Source organism: Oryctolagus cuniculus, chromosome 2, assembly GCF_964237555.1.
Source record: "Oryctolagus cuniculus chromosome 2, mOryCun1.1, whole genome shotgun sequence".
Taxonomy (NCBI): Eukaryota; Metazoa; Chordata; class Mammalia; order Lagomorpha; family Leporidae; genus Oryctolagus; species Oryctolagus cuniculus.
In genome coordinates, this window is record NC_091433.1 from 64,521,795 (window position 1) to 64,541,854 (window position 20,060).

At 41.9% G+C, this 20,060-nt stretch overlaps 1 protein-coding gene across 13 annotated transcripts in view; it reads left to right on the forward strand.

Annotated features, from left to right (window-relative positions):
* Positions 1-20,060, forward strand: part of TENM3 (teneurin transmembrane protein 3) — a 650,972-nt gene that overhangs the window by 509,633 nt on the left and 121,279 nt on the right. For all 13 annotated transcript variants that reach the window (XM_070068317.1, XM_051842575.2, XM_070068314.1 and 10 more), the window contains one exon: positions 18,482-18,696. In XM_070068317.1, the coding sequence (XP_069924418.1) occupies positions 18,482-18,696 (215 nt within the window). The remainder of the gene's footprint in view (positions 1-18,481; positions 18,697-20,060) is intronic.

The following is a 20,060-nucleotide window of genomic DNA, read 5'->3' on the forward strand; positions in this document are numbered from 1 at the left end:
CCTGGCTCCAACCTGGCACAGCTTTGGCTGTAGCAGGTGTTTGGGGAGTGATCTCACTTTATCTGTCTCTGTCTACATGCTTTTCAAATAAATTTTTTAAAGTTCATGGAAAGCAGACATTATAAAGAAAATACCCCTAGATTTCAAAAAATTTTGTACCAGGGACCAGCGTTATAAAGCAGATTAGGCTGCCATCTACAATGCCAGCACCCCAAAAAGAGTGCCAGTCCAAGTCCCAGCTGCTCTACTTCCAGTTTCCTGCTGGTGTGTGTAGTTATTAGAAAATGATCCAAGTACTTGGGCCCTTGCCACCCTGTGGGAGACCTGGATGGAATCCTCACATCCTCACTGCTGGTTTCAGCCTGGCCCAGACCTGGTGGTGGTAGCCATATGGGGAGTGAACCAGCAGATGGAAGATGATATCTGCCTGCCTGCCTGCCTGCCTCTCTCTCTCTCTCCTGTTCAAATAAGTAAATATTTTTCAAAGATTTATTTATTATTTGAAAGGCAGAGTTACAGAGAGGCAGAGAGAGAAAAAGGTCTTCCATCCGCTAATTCACTCCCCAGATGGCCACAGTGGCCGGAGCTGAGACAGTCCAAAGCCAGGACCCAGGAGCTTCTTCAGGGTCTCCCACACAGGTGCAGGGGCCCAAGGACTTGGGCCATCTTCCACTGCTTTCCCAGGCCATAGCAGAGAGCTGGATCAGAAGTGGAGCAGCCAGAACTCAAACCAGTGCCCATATGGGATGTTGGTACTGCAGGTGGCGGCTTTACCCACTACGCCACAGCATGGGCCCCAATAAATAATTATTTTAAAACATCTTTTCAAACCAGGATAAACTTACCTTTTAATTCCATTTGTCTGTACCAACGGAACTGCCCTCTTATAAGCTGCTATTTTACATCTTTCCATTTACTGTGACTAACTCTTTTTAATGCTGTTTTGTTCTTTGCCTTCCCATCTTCTTTTCTTTTATTTAACAGCAATCCTTTAGTACATCTCTTCTTCCTCAGGGAGGTTAAGGAATTTCCCAAGACCTTAGATTTTCATAATAATAATGAAGGCCCTCCTCTCCCATAAAAGCCTTTTCATAACAAAGACCCACATGTTTCCCAAGAGCTAGGAGCTGATGAGTGATGTGTCAGCATGTCAGAAGCAGACAGTGGCGGTCACTGTGCCATGGATTAAAGGGAAGCAAAGAAAAGCTTTTCTAGTTGAAACTGTAGGTCAGAAATTCTAATTAACTAAATTTTAATTGCCTTAAACAAGTATTTTTATTTTTTATATATATTGATAGCATGCATATGAAAGGTCAATTAACCATGATCAGAAATCATCAGTACTTCTTTTTAGTTTTTTTGTTGATTTAAATTTAGACTGTCTCTTACAGTGAAGTTCCTGTTGTCCTTATTAACCACACATGTAGAGAATTTAATTATACTGAAGAAATAAATGTGTCTTAGGGATGTTTTGTTTATTTTACAACATCCCAACCTTTTATTACGATCAAAGTGAAAGTACAGCGTGGCCGATCGGTTTCACAGTACTTGAAAAGCATGACCCTGTGAAAGCTGTGGACTGAGAGGTATTCCCGCAGCCTCCTGGTTGCTCCTTGAGTTTTGCCAGGGAATGCCATCACTCTCATCAGCATTCCTCAGCTCACACAAGCCCATATTAACATGCTAGCTCCTACCTATTTATTGGTAACTCAGGGCAAAGTGCACAGACATTAAGATCTGTGAAAACAGTTTAGGACATCCCTGGAATACACTGTCTAGGATCACATCAGCTTCAGAAATTTAGAAGAATATCACATGAATGTGGCTTCAGAAATCTCTAAGGAGGAGCTAACTTGTGCAGTAGCAGTAAAGCCACTGCCTGCGGAGTGGGTATCCCTCTGCTGCAGTTCTGATCCAGCTCCCTGCTAATGTGCCTGGAAAAGCAGTAGAAGATGGCCCAAGGGCTTGGGCCCCTGCCACCCCTGCAGGAGACTGAGGAGAAACTCTTCACTTCAGTCTGGCCCAGACCTAGCTGTTGCAGCCATCTGGGGAGTGAATCAGCAGATAGAAGATCAATCAATCTCCCTCTCTCCCTCCCTCCCTATCTCCCTCCCTCTCTCTCTCCCTCTCCCCCTCCCTCCCTTCCTCCCTCCCTCTCTCCCTCCCTCCCTCTCTCCCTCCTTTTCTCTCTCCCTCCCTCCCTCTCTCCCTCCCTCCCTCTCTCTCTCTCTCTCCCTCTCTCCCCCACCCCCAACTCTGCCTTTCAAATAAGTCATTTTTTTTTTTAAGAAATCCTATGGAATGGAGTCCTCTAAAACAGAAATCCTATGGAATGGAGTCCTCTAAAACAGAAACTTATTGACCATGACTGCAATAAGGAAAACATTTTATATCAAACCACCATATACATACATCTATCTGAAATATTTCACAGAATATTGTCCTTATTTTGTTAAATGCACCCTAATATTTCATTTCCCATTTTATTGCTGTGTCCATTTTTTTTTTAAGTTTGTTTTTTTTTTTTTTATTTGAAAGGCAAAGTTAGAAACAGAGAGGTCTTCCATCCTCTGGTTCACTCCCCAAATGACTGCGGTGGCCAAACTGGGGCAATCTGAAGCCAAGAGCCAGGAGCTTCTTCTGGGTCTCCCACATGGGTACAGGGGCCCAATCACTTGGGCCATCTTGTACTGCTTTCCTAGGCCGTAAGCAGGGAGCTGGGTCAGAAGTGGAGCAGCTGGGACTCAAACTGAGGCCCATATGGGATGTTGGCACTGTAGACTGCAGCTTAACCCACTCCCAGTTGTGCCCATTTTTAACAAATGCTAGTCATAACCTACTAAAATAACTTGATAGTTTGCAAAGGATTGTGGCCTGCATTTCAGAACCACAGCTCTGATAGACTGGTTCTCTAAGCGGGACTGAAGGCCTCCACATGATCTTAAAGAGCATTGCATGCAGTTGATGTGTGCCTATAGAGTAACTGTGTCCCCGTGCGTTCAAACCACCATCTTCCCAGCCATGGAAGGAATATCCCACGTGGAGGACGGTTGCCAAATGCCCCAGCATCATTCAGTTGCACCAGAGGAGAAGGGGTTCTCTCCAGCCTGCACTAGGGGATTTGTAGGCAGAACCTGTCATTAAAAAGGGGCTGGGGATTTGGGGGGAAGCTCTTTCTGGGCTCAGCCCTTATCCAAAATATGACCTAAACGTTTCTTGTGTATTATTTTTATTTTTATTTTTTATTTTTTTAAAGATTTATTTATTTGATAAGTCTTTTTTTTTTTTTTTTATTTTTTATTTTTGACAGGCAGAGTGGACAGTGAGAGAGAGAGACAGAGAGAAAGGTCTTCCTTTGCCGTTGGTTCACCCTCCAATGGCCGCCGCTGCAGCCGGCGCACCGCGCTGATCCGATGGCAGGAGCCAGGAGCCAGGTGCTTTTCCTGGTCTCCCATGGGGTGCAGGGCCCAAGCACCTGGGCCATCCTCCACTGCACTCCCTGGCCATAGCAGAGAGCTGGCCTGGAAGAGGGGCAACCGGGACAGAATCCGGCACCCTGACCGGGACTAGAACCCGGTGTGCCGGCACCGCAAGGTGGAGGATTAGCCTATTGAGCCACGGCGCCGGCCTAAAGATTTATTTATTTGAAAGGCAGAGTTACACAGAGAGAGGAGAGGCAGAGAGAGATCTTCCATCTGATGGTTCACTCCCCAGATGACCGCAATGGCCGGAGCTGCGCCTATTAGCAAAGCCAGGAGCCAGGAGCTTCTTCCAGGTCTCCCACACGGGTGCAGGGGCCCAAGGAATTGGGCCATCTTTTACTGCTTTCCCAGACCATAGCAGAGAGCTGATTTGGAAGAGGAGCAGCCAGGACTAGAGCTGGCGCTCATATGGGATGGTGACACTTCAGGCCAGGTCATTAACCCATTATGCCACAGCGCCGGCCCCTCTTCTGTATTATTTTTCCAGTAGCCCATGAACTCCTGAATTGCAAGAAATTCTTATTTCCGTTTTTCCACATAAAGGTTCTTACTACCTGTTTCCTAAATACTTGCAGACTTAGGATACAGGGAGGCTTGAGGAGAGTCTTTTTGCAAGAAGAGAGGTACCTAAAAACCACTGATTTTAGGGCCCATGATGAACATGCAGTATCCATGCCCCATCACCCACTACATACTTCGGTTTTGTGAGCTCTTCAGAGAAACAGATCACATCATTTCTTTAGAAATTCCAGGAGATTGCAACCCTTAAGAAAGGTTTAGAATTCTGAAGAAAGCTCACTAGGGGAATTAACTATGCTGAGCGTAATGAGGATATGACTTCACAGCCTCAAATGCAAAATTCTTATTTATGCAGTTCTATTTTCTAATTTTGTAAATAGAATTCTAAGGATTAAAAGGGTTCGGTAAACTCTCCTCTTACCTTTAAAGTAATCTCAATTAAAGTCTCTAAATGATATTTCATAGCTAAAAGAAGAATTTCTATTAAATGCCAGAATACTTTACTGACTGCACTTGAAATCTTCTTTGACTAAAAATTTTAGAAAGATAATATAGCAGAAGTCTAGGGGTCTCAGGCAAAACTCATGGAATGTGACAAAATGAAGAAGGAGGGAAGAATGAGGTTTGTAACTCAAACATCAGTCTCATTTCAGAAATGAAAATTATTCCCCAGGAACAAAGCATTCGTTTAGCTTTGCGTTCTGAAAAGAAGGACTCACGCCTGTACTCAAATCCTGGCTCCTTCATTTGTTGACTTTGTAACTTTGAGCAAATTGTTCAACCTCTTTGACCCCAATTTTCTCATGTACAGAGAGGAAGTCATAATAATGCACATCTTTGGGGCCGGTGCCATGGCGCACTAGGTTAATCCTGCGCCTGCGGCTCTGGCATCCCATATGGGCGCTGGGTTCTAGTCCCGGTTGCTCCTCTTCCAGTCCAGCTCTCTGCTGTGGCCCGGGAAGGCAGTGGAGGATGGCCCAAGTGCTTGGGCCCTGCATCCGCATGGGAGACCAGGAGAAGCACCTGGCTCCTGGTTTCGGATCAGCGCATTGCGCCGGCCGCTGCGGCCATTGCAGGGTGAACCTACGTAAAGGAAGACCTTTATGTCTCTCTCTCACTGTCTGTAACTCTACCTGTCAAATAAATTAATAATAATAATAATAATAATACACATCTATTTGCTCACCAGCTTCAGCAGTCTGGGGATCTTATTCCCTTTGCAAACTTCTCTCCCCTATACTCTCAACATTTATTTCAAATGTTCCTAGTGTATTAAAAAACACCTCTTTATTAGCAGATTATCTTGCATCCTATTCAACAAAAATACAGAAAGCTACAGAAGGAACTCTAATTTCCTCTGTGTGTATGCATTTTTTCACCATTTTCTCCCCTTATTCAAACTTAATCATTCCATGGGTATTCTTCCCACCCACTCTGCCCCACCATGCTTTGAGAGAAAGAGAGAAACACAGAGATCCATCTCCTCTCTGCTGGTTTACTCCCCAAATATCCACAACAGCCAAGACTAGACCAGGATGAGGCCAGAAGTCCAGAACTCAGTCCAATTCTCCCACCTGGGTAGCAGTGACCCAAGTACTTGAGCCATCACTTGTTCCCTCACAGTGTGTGTATTAGCAGTAGTTGACTTGAAAGTGGAGAAGCCAGGCTGTGAACCATGCACTCTGATAGTGCAGTGTAGGCATCCCCAGTAGCAACCTGACTGTTGTGACGAACACCTGCCCCATGGTTATTCCTGACCCCATGCTGCATCTTGAGGATGTCTCCACTCTACTGGCACTTTCCAGTCAACATTTGAGCATTCCAAGGTTTCTCACATCTTGGGGTGAAAAAAAAAATCCCCACACTGGGCCTTCTACTGCAGCTCTACCCGTTCTTCCTTCCTGTACCCAGCCCTCCGGAACAGAAACCTCCATGAACTGTGTTTATTTCTTTACCTTCCACTTGCCCCTGTTGCAGTCTGGCTTCTGCCATACTCCTTTCTCAGAACTGTGCTCTGGTGACACCACTCACTGAAACCGATGTCTTCCAGAGTTGTCTATTAGTATGTCAGTGAATACTTTTCACTCTTTATCATAGTTGAGTTCTTGGGAGCTTGAATAGTTAACCTCTCCTTCCTAATTAAAATAATCTTTCCCTAGCTTCTGTGACAGCACATTCACCTTGATTTTCTTCCTGATTATTTCGGCAGTGATGTCTTTGCTTACTTGGCCCATCCCCATCTATTGGATCCCTAAACGTTGGTGTCTCTTAGTTCTTTGTCCTCTCACAATATAATCCCTCTGTGTTGTGTCCTGACTCTTCTTGTGTCAGTTACATTCTCTGTGCTGTTGACTCCCAAATCAATAAGCCCAACATAGATCTCTCTTTTCAGCTCCGGACACCAACTACATAAAATCTGTCCAAGTTGCTTTGGAACATCTCCACTTGGGTGTCTTCCAAGCATCTGAAACCGCACGAGTCTAAAACTGCTTCAATTATCTATTGTGGAAAATAAACCATAACAAAACTCAGCGTCCAGAAAAGAGTTTATTATCCCTCATAGTTCTTGAACCTCAACTGTGGCTGTCATTGAGGGCACCTAAACATGGCCTTCCATGAGACTTTGGCATCCCAGAATATGTCATTGGATTCTACATAGAAGTGTCGCCAGGCGAAATGTTCCAAGAGACCCAGACAGGAGATTCTAGAACTTCTTATAACCCAGTATTGGGCAGTCTAGGATGTCAGTTTCCTTCCTTTGGTCAAAAAGTCACTAAGTAGTTTAGATTCATGGGAAGGGGAATTAAACTCCCAAGAAAATGACAAGGCCGTCTTGCACAAGGACACCTGACATGGAAGATAGATTTTTTTGCCACATCATCTTTCTTTCAAAATTTGCCTCTTTCAGGGAGTTCTCATAAGGAAATGTCATCATGTTTGACCCTCCCACCCTTCCACCTCCCAGTCAATTCCACCTCCATAATGTCTTTTGTTTTTAAAGGTTTGTTTATTTATTTGAAAGTCAGAGTTACACTGAGAGAGGGAGTGAGAGAACGAGAGCAAGAGAGAGAGAGAGAGAGATTCCATCCACTGGTTCACTCTCAGATGGCTGCAATTGCCAGAGTCAGGCCGGGCCATCCAAAGCCAGTAGCCAGGAGCTTCATCCAGGTCTCCCACATGGATAGCAGAGGCTCAAGCACTTGGACCATCGTCCACTGCTTTTCCCAGGCCATTAGCAGGGATCTGATTCAGAAGTGGACACAAACTGGCACCCACACGAGATGCCAGCCCCTGCAATCTATTTTGAATTCCATCATCTCCCACCTAGGTGATAGCAGCTCCTTTCTGTCTGGGCCGTCTCCAGTCTTTCTCATCTATTTTTCACACACAGATTTGAGATAGCAATACATTACCTGACCCCTTCCTTCAGTGATCTCGATTCTAGTTGCATCCCTTTAAGTGACGCTCCACAGTCTGTTCATCACAGCAGACATAATACAATGACAATATAGCACAGAGAAAAAGAGTATAAACTCTTGAGCCTCATTCTGATCATGAATGCCTATGTTACTTGGGGCAAGTTATGATTTTTTTCTGAAATTATTTGAGAGGAAGGGAGATAGGGATGGAGAGAAAGAGAGAGTGTGTGTGTGCATGTGTGTTTGCTTCCATCTGCTGGTTCACTCTCTAAATGCCTTCAGTGGCCAGTACTGGAACAGGTTCAAAGCCAGGCCTGAGAACTCAATCCAGGTCTCCCACGTGAGTGGCAGAAACCCAGTTACTTGAGCCATCACCTGCCTTTTAGGGTCTGCACTAGCAGGAAGGTAAAGTGAGGAGCTAAAGCTGGATATCGAACCCAGGCACCCCAATGTGGAATAGTCTTTGTGCTTAAGTTTTCTCCACTGGGGCAGACATAGCCTACCAGTCAAGACACTTGTCTCACGTCAGAGTACGTGGGTTTCATTCTTGGCTCTAGTTTCCTGCTAGTGCAGATGGTAGGCAGTGGTTATGCTTCAAGTAATTGAGTTGGCTTCTTGCCACCCACATGAGAGACCTGGGTTGAGTGCCCGGTTCCTGACTTCAACCTTGGCCCATCCCCTTCCTTTGTGGTCACTCTGGGGGTGAACCAGCAGGTAGGAGCATGCTTGCTATGTCTATCTCTGTCTCTCTGCCTCTCAAATAAATAAATAAAATTTTTAAAGGCACTAATAGTATTCACCTCATAGAATGGTTTTGAGTATTCAATGTAAGTATTTTAAATCATATCTAGTACAGAGTAAATTCCTAGGAAATGATAGTGGTTATCACTATTACTGTTTATTATATGCCTTCTTTGCCAAAGTATAAGGCAAGGATTAAGGATTGTTTCTGTGTTCCCACTACTCTTAAGTTCTTAGCACGAATATTGGCCTACAGCAGCAGCTCATGAAGTGTTTTTCCAAATGTATGAAAAAAGTACCCCTAAATGATATGATATGATATACAGAGAATGTATAGGGCCAGCACAGTGCCTTACATAAAGCATATGCAAAGCAGATGTTGGTATAGAGCAATGGTTGAAAACGAAAGCTCTGGCCGGCGCTGCGGTTCACTAGGCTAATCCTCCGCCTGCGGTGCCGGCACACCGGGTTCTAGTCTCGGTCGGGGCGCCGCCGTAGCGGCTGCTTGGGGGATGAACCAACGGAAAAGGAAGACCTTTCTCTCTCTCTCTCTCACTGTCCACTTTGCCTGTAAAAAAAAAAAAAAAAAAAGAAAGAAAGAAAAAGCGAAAGCTCTGCCACCAGCAGGCTGGCTGCTTTTAAGCAAATTACCCTCTCTAACTTCCTGTCTCTTCATAAGGTAGTAGTGAGGTTTAAATCAGGTAATGCATGTACGGTATGAAGCCAGGGTGGAAACACATATATTCAGTGTGTATCAGTAATTAGTTTGTTCTTATTCTGCAATGTAAGATTATATATTTATTGTTTATAGTGAAATTCTTAAAAATAGAGCCTTAAATTAGCATTAATAATATCCTCTAAAGCAGTGGTAGGGCATGTCCAAGCTGCAGACCATTATTATAAGGCCTGCAAAAATCATTTGGTCTGGCCTTCCGGAGGTAATCATGAGTAGGATGTGAAATTTAATAAATCTACAGCAACAACAATACAAAAGTTGCACTTTGTAAATTCACATTTATTAAACAAAAAAAACTATATAACAAAAAAAGAAAAAGAAAAAAGAACTTAATACTTTACCCTTTTAGTATTTTTTATGTTCTACTTAAAACTACTGGTTGAACTCTGTAATTAATACACAATTACTCTTAGGTGTTTAATTAATGCTATAACTAGTACTCAAATAGTATTTTACACTTTGTGTTTCTGTGTGGGTGCAAACTGTTGAAATCTTTACTTAATATATACTAAATTGATCTTCTGTATATAAAGATAATTGAAAATTAATCTTGATGTGAATGGAAGGGGAGAGGGAGTGGGAGAGGGGAGTGTTGTGGGTGGGAGGGAAGTTATGGGCGGGGGGGGAAGCTATTGTAATCCATAAGCTGTACTTTGGAAATTTATGTTCATTAAATAAAATAATAAAAAAAATAAATCCAGCCAGCTTAAAAAATAAAAATAAATAAATCTGCAGCAGGCTGATTTTTAAATTGATAATTTTGTGTGGCCCGTGAATGATGTTATACATATCCAAATGGCCCTTGGCAGAAGAAGGATTCCCCATTCCTGCACAATAGAAATCCCCATCATTTGTTATTTTTATTTTAACTATGTGGATATTGTAAAAGGAATCTTATCCTTAATCTGTTTTAAATGCATCATATTCATTCATTTTACATATGTTTATTGAGCATGTATTATGTGCTATGCAGTGAGTAAGGTTCTGGGAATATAACAGTAATGAAAAAAAAAAGAAGAGCAGTCATAGTAGTTCCCAAAGCATGTGAATTGCTAGGCAAGACAGGAATCCAGCCAGCAGTGCAAGGAATTAGAAAATGTGCAGTAAAGAAAAATAGGGAGCACCACAGCAAGATACTTCAACACCAACTTTATTTGAAAGAGCCAGTGAGACAAATGCTCATGCTATGGCAAATGATTTTTCCAATTAAAAAATTTTTTTAAAAACTCCTTTTTTATCAGTAAATGTCAAAAGTCTAGGCATGTGTATGTATCCAAAATCATAACTCATCCCATTTAAAGAAAATAATCGCAGTTGCTTTTTAAATTTAACAAGATTGGTCTCCATGTACCAGTTTTTTCAACTACGAAACAACTTCAGGGAAGTTAGATTTTATAGCAGATTAAAGATTACCTGGGAATGAAGAAATGAGATTACCCAGTCTGCAAGAGCATTGAGTTTCACTCAGTTTTATTTATAACATTTGTGTTGTAGTATATGATAGTTCCTTAATGAGATGCAATATTGATTTTGCCCATTAAACTTTGCGACGTAGCCATGCTTTCTTTCCCGTATGCTGTCACACCTGCATCCACAGGGGTAAGCTGTGGCATGCGGTTGTCTCAGAGTCAGAGCATGGATCCAAGGGGAGGTCAGAGCATTGGAGGATTTGGAGGATGGCCTATTGATCGTCTATAAATGCCTAACCTTGCTTCCTGATGTCTTAATTGTTAGTGCCTCTGTAGGACTCAAAATCACATTCTCATTTACCCTCCTCAGCAACTGCACTGAAACTATTGCAATGGTATTTTTTTTTCTGCCTTTCCATTTTCGTAATAGGCTTGTTTGCTGACATCACATGCAAGTGACAAATACATAATATATATGGCACAATATTTAGTATTTTGTAACTCTCAGTGATTTGCTGGTGTCATAAAGTATTTTTCAAACAGATATCGAACCTGGTACTTAACACTATGATTGCAAATACTGTTTTGTCCTTATAACGGTTCTGGTTGGTTAGCATTTTTATAAAATACATCTTAGAATTCAAAGAACTTTCCTTTCTCAGAGATGCTCCTTTAATGGGTGTTTTCTTAGGAATTGGGTCTCACCTAGGGAAAGGAAAAACAATTGCTTGTGTCCAAGGCCTCTTTATGCTCTCACACTCTGACAGCTGTGTTTTAAGACATTTAGATTGTTGTGACACATGCTTAGGGATGAAAGAAAAACTCAGTTAGTAGGTCAACAGCCGGATAGTGACTCCCACATCTGGCACAACAGGATGAGCTGAAACAAAGCCTCCAAGATGACACCCTATTGTGTTTGTGCATCTCACTCTTTAAGGGGTTGTATTCCTAAGCGGCCAGCTTTGTGTCTGCGGTGACTACAGTGCCCTGTGTTCTCCTGTCTCCTGCCCTCCACTTTTTCTTGGTAGGACCTAGTGACAACCTTAGTGTTTGTTTCCTGTGATGGTTCCCAAGTACAGGCCGAGGCGGGAGGGGGAGGCGGGCTGTATGAACACGGTGAGCTGAGTGAGGGAGGATGGGAGCGCTGGAACTGGCCCTCCTTTTATCCCCTCTGAAGCCAAGGTTTTCTGCAGTTTCAAACCTGGTGAAAGACTTGGGTCTCCAGGCTTTTACCCAAGAGTCCTGATGAGCGGCAGAGGAAGGGGTTGCACAGGCATTTACACGTTTATCAAACCATGTCAGTGGCTCGCTGACTTCCAGGGATGCTTACTGTCAATAAAGAGCATTGGAAAACACTAGCAAGAATGACCACACTTGCCTTGGCTAAATTAGAGAAGATCCCTGACCCTAGGAAAGCAGCGGTCCAGAATTTAAAAGGACAAGAGCGCTTCACGAATCCCTAGTCCCTGGTCATTCAGGGCGGAGCGTTAGGCGGGAACGCTGCACTAAGGCACACTGTGGCTTCAGTGGATTTAGGCAGAGAAAAACCAGCCGTGTCCCGACATCTCTGCGTCACCGAGGACAGCAAGCGGTCGGGTCTGCGTCTACCTTGGAGAAGAGACACATTCTTAGACTTTAATTCAAAGTAAACTCGTTCTAAATAAAGTAATGATTTGAAGCAAATAGAAGTTGACAGGCACTTAGAGGTGGGATTCGTATTTCATCGGTAAAACCAGAGTGGATTAGTGATCTTCACTTGTCTGTTCTTCCACACTAAGCAAATACAAATTTAAGTTTCTTTTCCTTCCTGAGATCATATAATAATGTAGTTAAAAACTTGATTTCTTCTATGTGGACTTATGTTTACACAGTTCACTGAAAACAACCTATTTATCACATAAATACGTTAAACATTTTGATAATTATGAAACAAGATGTGAAAATGTTTTGAACATCCCTCTCTGAATTAGACAAATGCAAATTGTTTATATATTTATAGATAAATATTACTTATAAGAATAAAGCAAAGTTCAGTATCATTTCTATTCCTTTTTTTTTTTTTACAAACGTGACGTAGAAATTTGGCTGTGAAATACATGAGAATGGGAGGAGTTTTGTTAGAGTAATACTTTTCAGTTCTTTGAGATCCTTATTTATGTGACAGAAATCACATCGTGATCTGTTTCTCATAAAGTCTGTTTAGTAATTTACACGCCGCCAGTTCTATCACATTTCTCCTTCGGTTCTATTGAACACAAATGGTGGGCAGCTACCCACTCTGAGAAGGATTTTTTACGCAGATTACTCAGTCAATGCACTCCTCAGTTTCTGTATCCAGAAAAGGCTTTGCCAAGGTTTAGCCAAATACTAATTAGACCTGTTGTTTTACTTAGTAACACTTTGATTAATCTTGTCCACTCAGAATTGGGTAGAAAATGGGACTATTCACTTTAATTCACCTTTGCTACTATAGTATTTTTTGAATGCTCTCATCTTACATATGCCTCAGGTTTATTTCATTGGCCCATTTAAATTACGGGGGAAACTGGCTATATAATTTAACTGGAAGAAGCAGCACTCATTAGCATCAAACCTTCTGTCAAAGAAAGTCTGAGCTTTTTCAGTTCAAATAGATTAATCTCCATTTTGTCACAACCATCTCAATCCTGGATTCCTGCTGTAGGGAGAGAGGGAGAGAGATGAAGCAGTAATCTTTGCCATAGCATTGACAATTAGAATAAGTAAGGATCGCTGCATTTAATGTTTCTTACTTTACTGATGCTTTCTTTGTCATTATGACATAATTCTACAGGACAAAAGTGTTCTGTGACAGTGGTTGGAAATCTGTGGTCAGGTCACTAAACAAAACGGTTCCCCCTCCCTTTGATAAGTCTGATGTCAAAGTGTGGCGAGAGTCCTGTGTGTCCATGGTTACCTCCACCCTTTGCCTGTGATGGAGATACATCTAAAGAAGGGAAAGACATTGGAGCCCTACCTTGGACTAATGGTGTCTTGAATAAAAGATGCTTCGCCAACAGAAGTGCTGTGAATTTTGCTTTTGCTTGGCACACTGGAAGCTTTCTGCTCCAAGATAGGGTGTCATAGTAAGATTTTGGACATGTGGAAAGTGTGCCTCTCCACTATAAACGCCCACACATGGATAGAGCAGGTGTTTGCTGCAACAGTTGAGACGCTGCTGGGGATACCTGCAGCCCACATCGGGAGTCCCTGGGTATGACTCTTGCTCTGCTTCCCATCCATCTTCCTGCTCGTGTATACTCTGGGAGGCAGCAGGTGATGGCCCAAGTAGTTCAGTTCCTGCCACCCAAATGGTTGTACCAGTTGAACTCAGGGCTCCTGGCATTGGGCTGGCCCAGCCAAATTGTTATGGGTCTTTGGGCAGTGAACTCACAGGTGGAATATTCTCTCGCCCTTCACCCCATTTAATTAAGTAAATAAATAAATAAATTTTCTTTGAATTATACACATTGAAGTTCTTGCATTTCTGGAAATCAATCCCCTTAACATGATCCAGGGTCTAGATAAACCCTGGGGGTATGGCCACCCCTGTTTGAAGATCCCTGGACTAGATGACCTACATGGACACTAAACTCCTAGATTCTATGATCACATGGTTTAATTAGGCTTTTTCATTAAGGGGAGAAAAAATTATCACAATTAGTACCATCCCATTCAAGCATATCCAAAGTTGGTTGTTGGTGATTTTTTTTTTCAAATGAAAGAACTCTTCTGAGAAAAAAAAAAAAAAAACTATAAATCGGTTGTTTTGTAAGGTGGCACACTTCCTGACACAACGAGTCCCCCTGTCATTTCAGTGAGAAAGATCATAACCCCTCAAAATCAGTATGTGGAGAAAGGAACAAAGTAAAACATGCCTAGCTGTCAAACACTTTGAGATAATGAAACCTTAACTCCTAAAAGTCAGAACTTGATCACCTGTTAACAAAGCTGATGTTTTTGGTAAACATGATGTTTTTGGTGAAAACAAATTCTGGGCTTTATGCTTATTTTCAAAGCACAAGTATGCTGTTAAAACCAAAAGTCATTTAAAGCAACAATAGATAGGATCAGCATCAGAGAGATTAGATTACAGAAGCTTCACACACTAATAACCATATGTAAAAATGTGTGCACTGGTTGAGCGAGTCCAAATATGAACTATATCCATATTTTAAGTAGGACCTGTGTACTAACTGTTCTGAGTGTGGAAAAGGACTACTTCTGTAATCAGCATTTTAAAAATTCTTTCATGTGAAAGTCAACCAGAAGACAAAAACTTACTAGGAATGTATTATGAATTGATGTGGAGAATACTGTTTTTATTTTCTGGAAATTGGTCCTAATTATTCCTAATTATTAAGTATAACTTTACTTCCTAAAAGTATAAACTCACTAGATTCTTTTTTCTTTTGCTTCAGTGAGTTCATCTTATTTATTTGAAATAGACTAATGGGGGGTGGCAGGCATTGTGGTACAGTAGTTAAGCCACTGCTTGGGACATCCGCATCCCAAATCGGAGTGCCTGGTTCAAGTCTGGGCTACACTGCTTCCGATCCAGTTTTGTGCTAATGTTGCTCTTGGGAGTTGGCAGGCGATGGATCAAGTACTTGGGTCCCTGCCATGCATGTGGGCAATATGGATTGAGTTCTTGGGTCCCTGCCATACACATGGGAGATACGGACTAAGTTCTAGGCTCCCAGTTTTGGCCTGGTCCAACCTTGTTGACAGCATTTGGGAAGTGAACCAGCAGATGGAGATATCTCTCTCTCTCTTTCTGTCATTCTGCCTTTCAAATAAATAAATAAAAGGAAAGGGGCAAATTTAAAACAGTAGTTTTATACTTCATCCTAAATGCAAACTAGAACTTGATCTCTTATATTTAGAAATTTCTATGAGTAAAACAAAGGTCTTTTTAGATAGAAAGTAAAAATCTCTGGGTGATTGGATTATATATTTTTTTCCAACTTTCTAAATGAATTTGTGTTAATACTATAAATATTTAAAATTTTCATGAAGGATGAGCAGGTTATAATCTGAGTTGACGCATGGAACATTATAATGATTACTATCACCCAATTTTGTAATGTTATTCCTTGGAGCATTTTATATAGTTAAATTGGCTCAAGAAAAATAGATCTGATAGCAGAAGAGTTAACTGCCGTGATTATGGACATTAAGAAAGGAGAGAGCAGTGACAATGTAAAGAACAACTTTTTATTAACAGTTCCTGTGCAGCCCCCGTCTGCCTCATCCCTGCGTTACTGCAGCTATAGCATCCGTTGTTTCAGGCTTCCCACAAGACTGCATTTTGGAGGTCTTGAAACAGCGATTTCACTTCACCTTTAGCCTGCTCAGAACCTGTAATGGGTGTCCATTTAGCTTTGGCTTTCCTTTGCAACGTTCAGCACATGTGTCCTGGTAGGATACAGCAGTCCAGGTGGAAGGCATTCCTGACATTCACTGCAGGATACTCTCCCTCAAACCTTACCTGTATCTGTAGGTGTGAATGTGTTGTGATGTGCACCAGACTGTGTCAGCCATAAACTGGGCGTCTGCCTTACTCACCCGTGATACAGGGCAGGTTCCTCAGCAATCTTGAATTCTGTCTCTCTTGATTACATACACACACAACACAAAGAACACTTGCCTTTGTGCCACTGAAATGCATTACCTATAAGTCGTCTTCAAGTTTCTATTGAAAGTATACCGTAAATGACTTGCACAGTAACCGGTTGCTGATAAATATATACATCTTCCAGGGAAAGGGCGTTATGACTCCTCTTGGTAAAGCAAATGTTTTACCAAATTGAAAACAGATTACCAGCACAGGGTATAAAGACCATATTTTTCAACCTGGTATTTAAGGCCCTCTACAAACTCACCTCATTTTCCTTTCCCACCTTTTATCCCTTTACTCTCAAGACAAATGCATTAAGTGCCAAGTTTTTAATTCTGCAAATATTTCAGCCACGCAATATTTATTTCCCAGTTACCATAAGTGGCATTTTGATTGCTCAATTTATGTCTTTATAGGTGCACTATATATATATATATATATATATGTATATGTGTGTGTGTGTGTGTATATATATATATATATAGGACATGGGACATAATGGGTCTTCCACTCATTCAGTACCTACTAAAGGCCAAGCACTGCAACAAGCACTTCATCATTCCTTGCGTCTTCATTACAGTAGCCCAGTGGTTGCGGAACTCTCCCCATTCCCCACATACAGCTTAGCATCTTCCTTGAGGTCATTCAGCTGCTTAGTGACAAATCCAGGATTCCAACCCAGGTTTCTCGGGGTCCCAAATCAGTTTTCTGAATTCCTTTTCTAGCCAGAAGGATATGTCTGCTCACTAGCACCCAGTTCCGCTGTCATGTTTATCATGATGTTTATCTCAACTCAGAAACCTTCTCCTACTTGTCCTTCAAAATCTACCTCCAAACTTAACGCTGCTATGAAACCCTTCAACCTCCAGCCTGCATGGTTTTGCCTTTCTCTGTCCCTTAATCATGCATTGCTTTAGGGCATCATTTAATTTCTCAGTTGTGGATGTTGTCTCCCTAGTCAGATGGTAGAAGCTCTGCTAGTCAGACTAGATAATCTCTATGATTCTACTCTTTGGTTTATAGGATGATTTCTATTATTCTCTCTCAGTTCTGTGTCCCTAGCAGACACTCAATAAAAGTGAACTCAGTGTTAAGTTAATAACTCTTCAAAGATAGACGACTCCTCTGTTCTATAGAGTGTACAGCTCTCAGGTTCGAAGTTAAGTCCCCTCAAATTTGAAGTAACAACTTCTCTGGAGGACAGATTTAGTTTGTTTTTTTTTTTTTTTTTAAGACAGAATCGGTAGTGGGTCGACTCTATTATCACTTGGATAGGATTGAATTGATAAAGGATAATTTACCCAATTTCATTCTGTTTTTCAGCCTTGAAGAACTTTTTGTGCATAAAAGATAATGGGATTATATTACCTAATTAATGACACAATATAAACTTTTCCTATCAGTTACCCCCTTGGAGTAATTGAGAAGGAACCTTGGCAAAGAGGGAAAAGGAAAACACCATATCAGAAAGAAAGTTTTCTAGAACCAGGCCGTGTAGAAAGAGCAGAGAATTTTTGTTGCTACACATTAAAGATCACTGGGAGAAGTGACACGGTGTGCTGTCCATGACTGAAACTCAGAGGAAAGTTGTGACAGCCTGTATCCAAAACTGTTTGAAGGGTGGTCCATTAGCCTGGAGTAAAGACAACCATTGAGATGTCTGTGTCTCATACCAGTACCTGGATTCCGTGCCCAGCTCTGGCTCCCCATTCCAGCTTCCTGCTAATACAGACCCTGGGAAGCAGCTGTAACATCTCAAAAGATTGGGTGCCTGCCACCCACATGGCAGACCTGGAAGTTCTCAGCTCCCAGCTTTGGCCCTGGCCCCTCCTTGCCCAGGTCATTGGAGGCAGTGAGCAAGTGGGCAGGAGCCTGTGCACTCCTTTACTCTCTCTCCTGCCCACTCCACGCACACACACTTCCCCACTCCCACCTTAAAAACAAGAAGCTTTGTGAGAACTTAAATTTAGCCATCCTTCCCTTTCCCTCACATAGCCCTGTTACTCCTTCTCTGCCTCGCTTATCTGATTCTCCATTCATTCTGGTATATACTTTAGAGAGAACTTCATGAATCAGTGCCATTGACTGATTTTGTTGTTATTTGCTTAAGGATTGATTTCAAAATCTTCATAATCCATTTTGCCTTAATGTACACTTTGCAGTGTTATAGTATGTTTCAAATAACTGATAAGTATCAGACTTAATCTCTCCCAAGAAATAACAAGACATATAATTTGTAAGATAATTATATTTCAAGTGATCAAGAAAGACTGTAGGTGTGAAAACAGCTTCAGTAATAGGCATACCTTGGGGGAAGTGAAAGGATTTTGATCTAAATATCTTAAAAGAATATGTGAAATCAAAACTGGTGAAAATAACAACATCTTACAATTAAAGCTTTAAAAAAATACATGAGAGCATTTCGTTTATCAGAAGCAGATGAATTGAGCATTTAGTGGAAAAAAAAAGTGCCTTTTGAAAGGAAAACTGTTTTGTTTTACTTTTTCATCGTTCATCAACGGATCTCTTACATTCAGGAAAATTAGGTGGATTTACACAAGAAAATAACACCATAGATTCCGGAGAACTTGATATTGGCCGAAGAGCAATTCAAGAAGTTCCTCCCGGGATCTTCTGGAGATCACAGCTCTTTATTGATCAGCCACAGTTTCTTAAATTCAATATCTCTCTTCAGAAGGATGCATTGATTGGAGTATACGGCCGAAAAGGCTTACCACCTTCCCATACTCAGGTAAGAGCTGGCTATGCTGTCAATCACAGGAAAATGGCTAGGTGGCCTTTCTGAATGTTATCTGTTGCTTACATGCAGCTGTTTGGTTAACTGACCGCTTTTAAATTCATCCATTACAGTAGAAAGAATTTTGAAGGTAGGTTACACTTGTTTTGAAGGCTTGAATCAGCAGCAGGAAGTATATTTTCTTCCTGACTTGTTTTGATCACTGATTGAATACAATTTGCTAAATGTTGTAACTTGAGCATCATTTGACCTTGCATTTTCCAAATGTTTCACAAGGATTTTGTGGCAATTTTGGATGATCGTATTCCTTCTTATAATAGATGTATAACCTGGTCATCTCCAACATGTATTCATTCTGTTGAAAATACGTTTTTAAAATTTTAAAGAAATTACCATTACCATGCATATGGTAGTATGAACTTTATCATCAACTCAAGCTACTATTCCTCTTCTAAAATGATGAGACAAAGAGATAAAAAGCAAAATGATAAGCTAAAGAGGCAAAAGAGCCTGCAAGTAAGATCACATTAGTGTGGTATTCAACATCATTCAGATACCTGTATCACAGACTGAGGAGCTTTAAGTCCCTTCTCTTGTGTAAAACCCCCCTCACTGTAACAGTAACAACCATGTGTAGCAAACTGCTGTCATTAACTCCATAGATGACCTCATAATCTACTGCCGGGTCATGGGAAGCAGGTGTTTAGCCTGGTAGTTAGGATGGCTGCATCGCACACTGGAGTGCCTGAGTTCAATTCCCATTTCTGGTTCCTGACTCCAGCTTCCTGCTAATGCAGACCTTGAGAGGCAACAGTAATGCCTCAAAATGATTGGGTCCCTGCCTCCCATGTGGGTGACCTGAATTCAGTTTCTGGCTCCTAATTCCATATCTCTGGCCATTCCAAGCATTTGAGGAGTGAATTGTCAAATGGGAACTCTCTCTGACTCTCTGACTCTCTGCCTCTCAAGTAAAGAAAGAAGATTTAAAATAAATAAACAATATAAACTAAGCTCAATGATCTCTAGAAGAAATAATTTTATTTAAATTACCTGCCATAAAAATAGGAATTTAGGCCGGCGCCACGGCTCACTAGGCTAATCCTCCGCCTAGCGGCGCCGGCACACTGGGTTCTAGTCCCGGTCAGGGCGGCGGATTCTGTCCCGGTTGCCCCTCTTCCAGGCCAGCTCTCTGCTGTGGCCTGGGAGTGCAGTGGAGGATGGCCCAGGTGCTTGGGCCCTGCAACCCATGGGAGACCAGGAAAAGCACCTGGCTCCTGGCTCCTGCCGTCGGATCAGCGTGGTGCGCCGGCCGCAGCGCGCCGGGCGCGGTGGCCATTGGAGGGTGAACCAACGGCAAA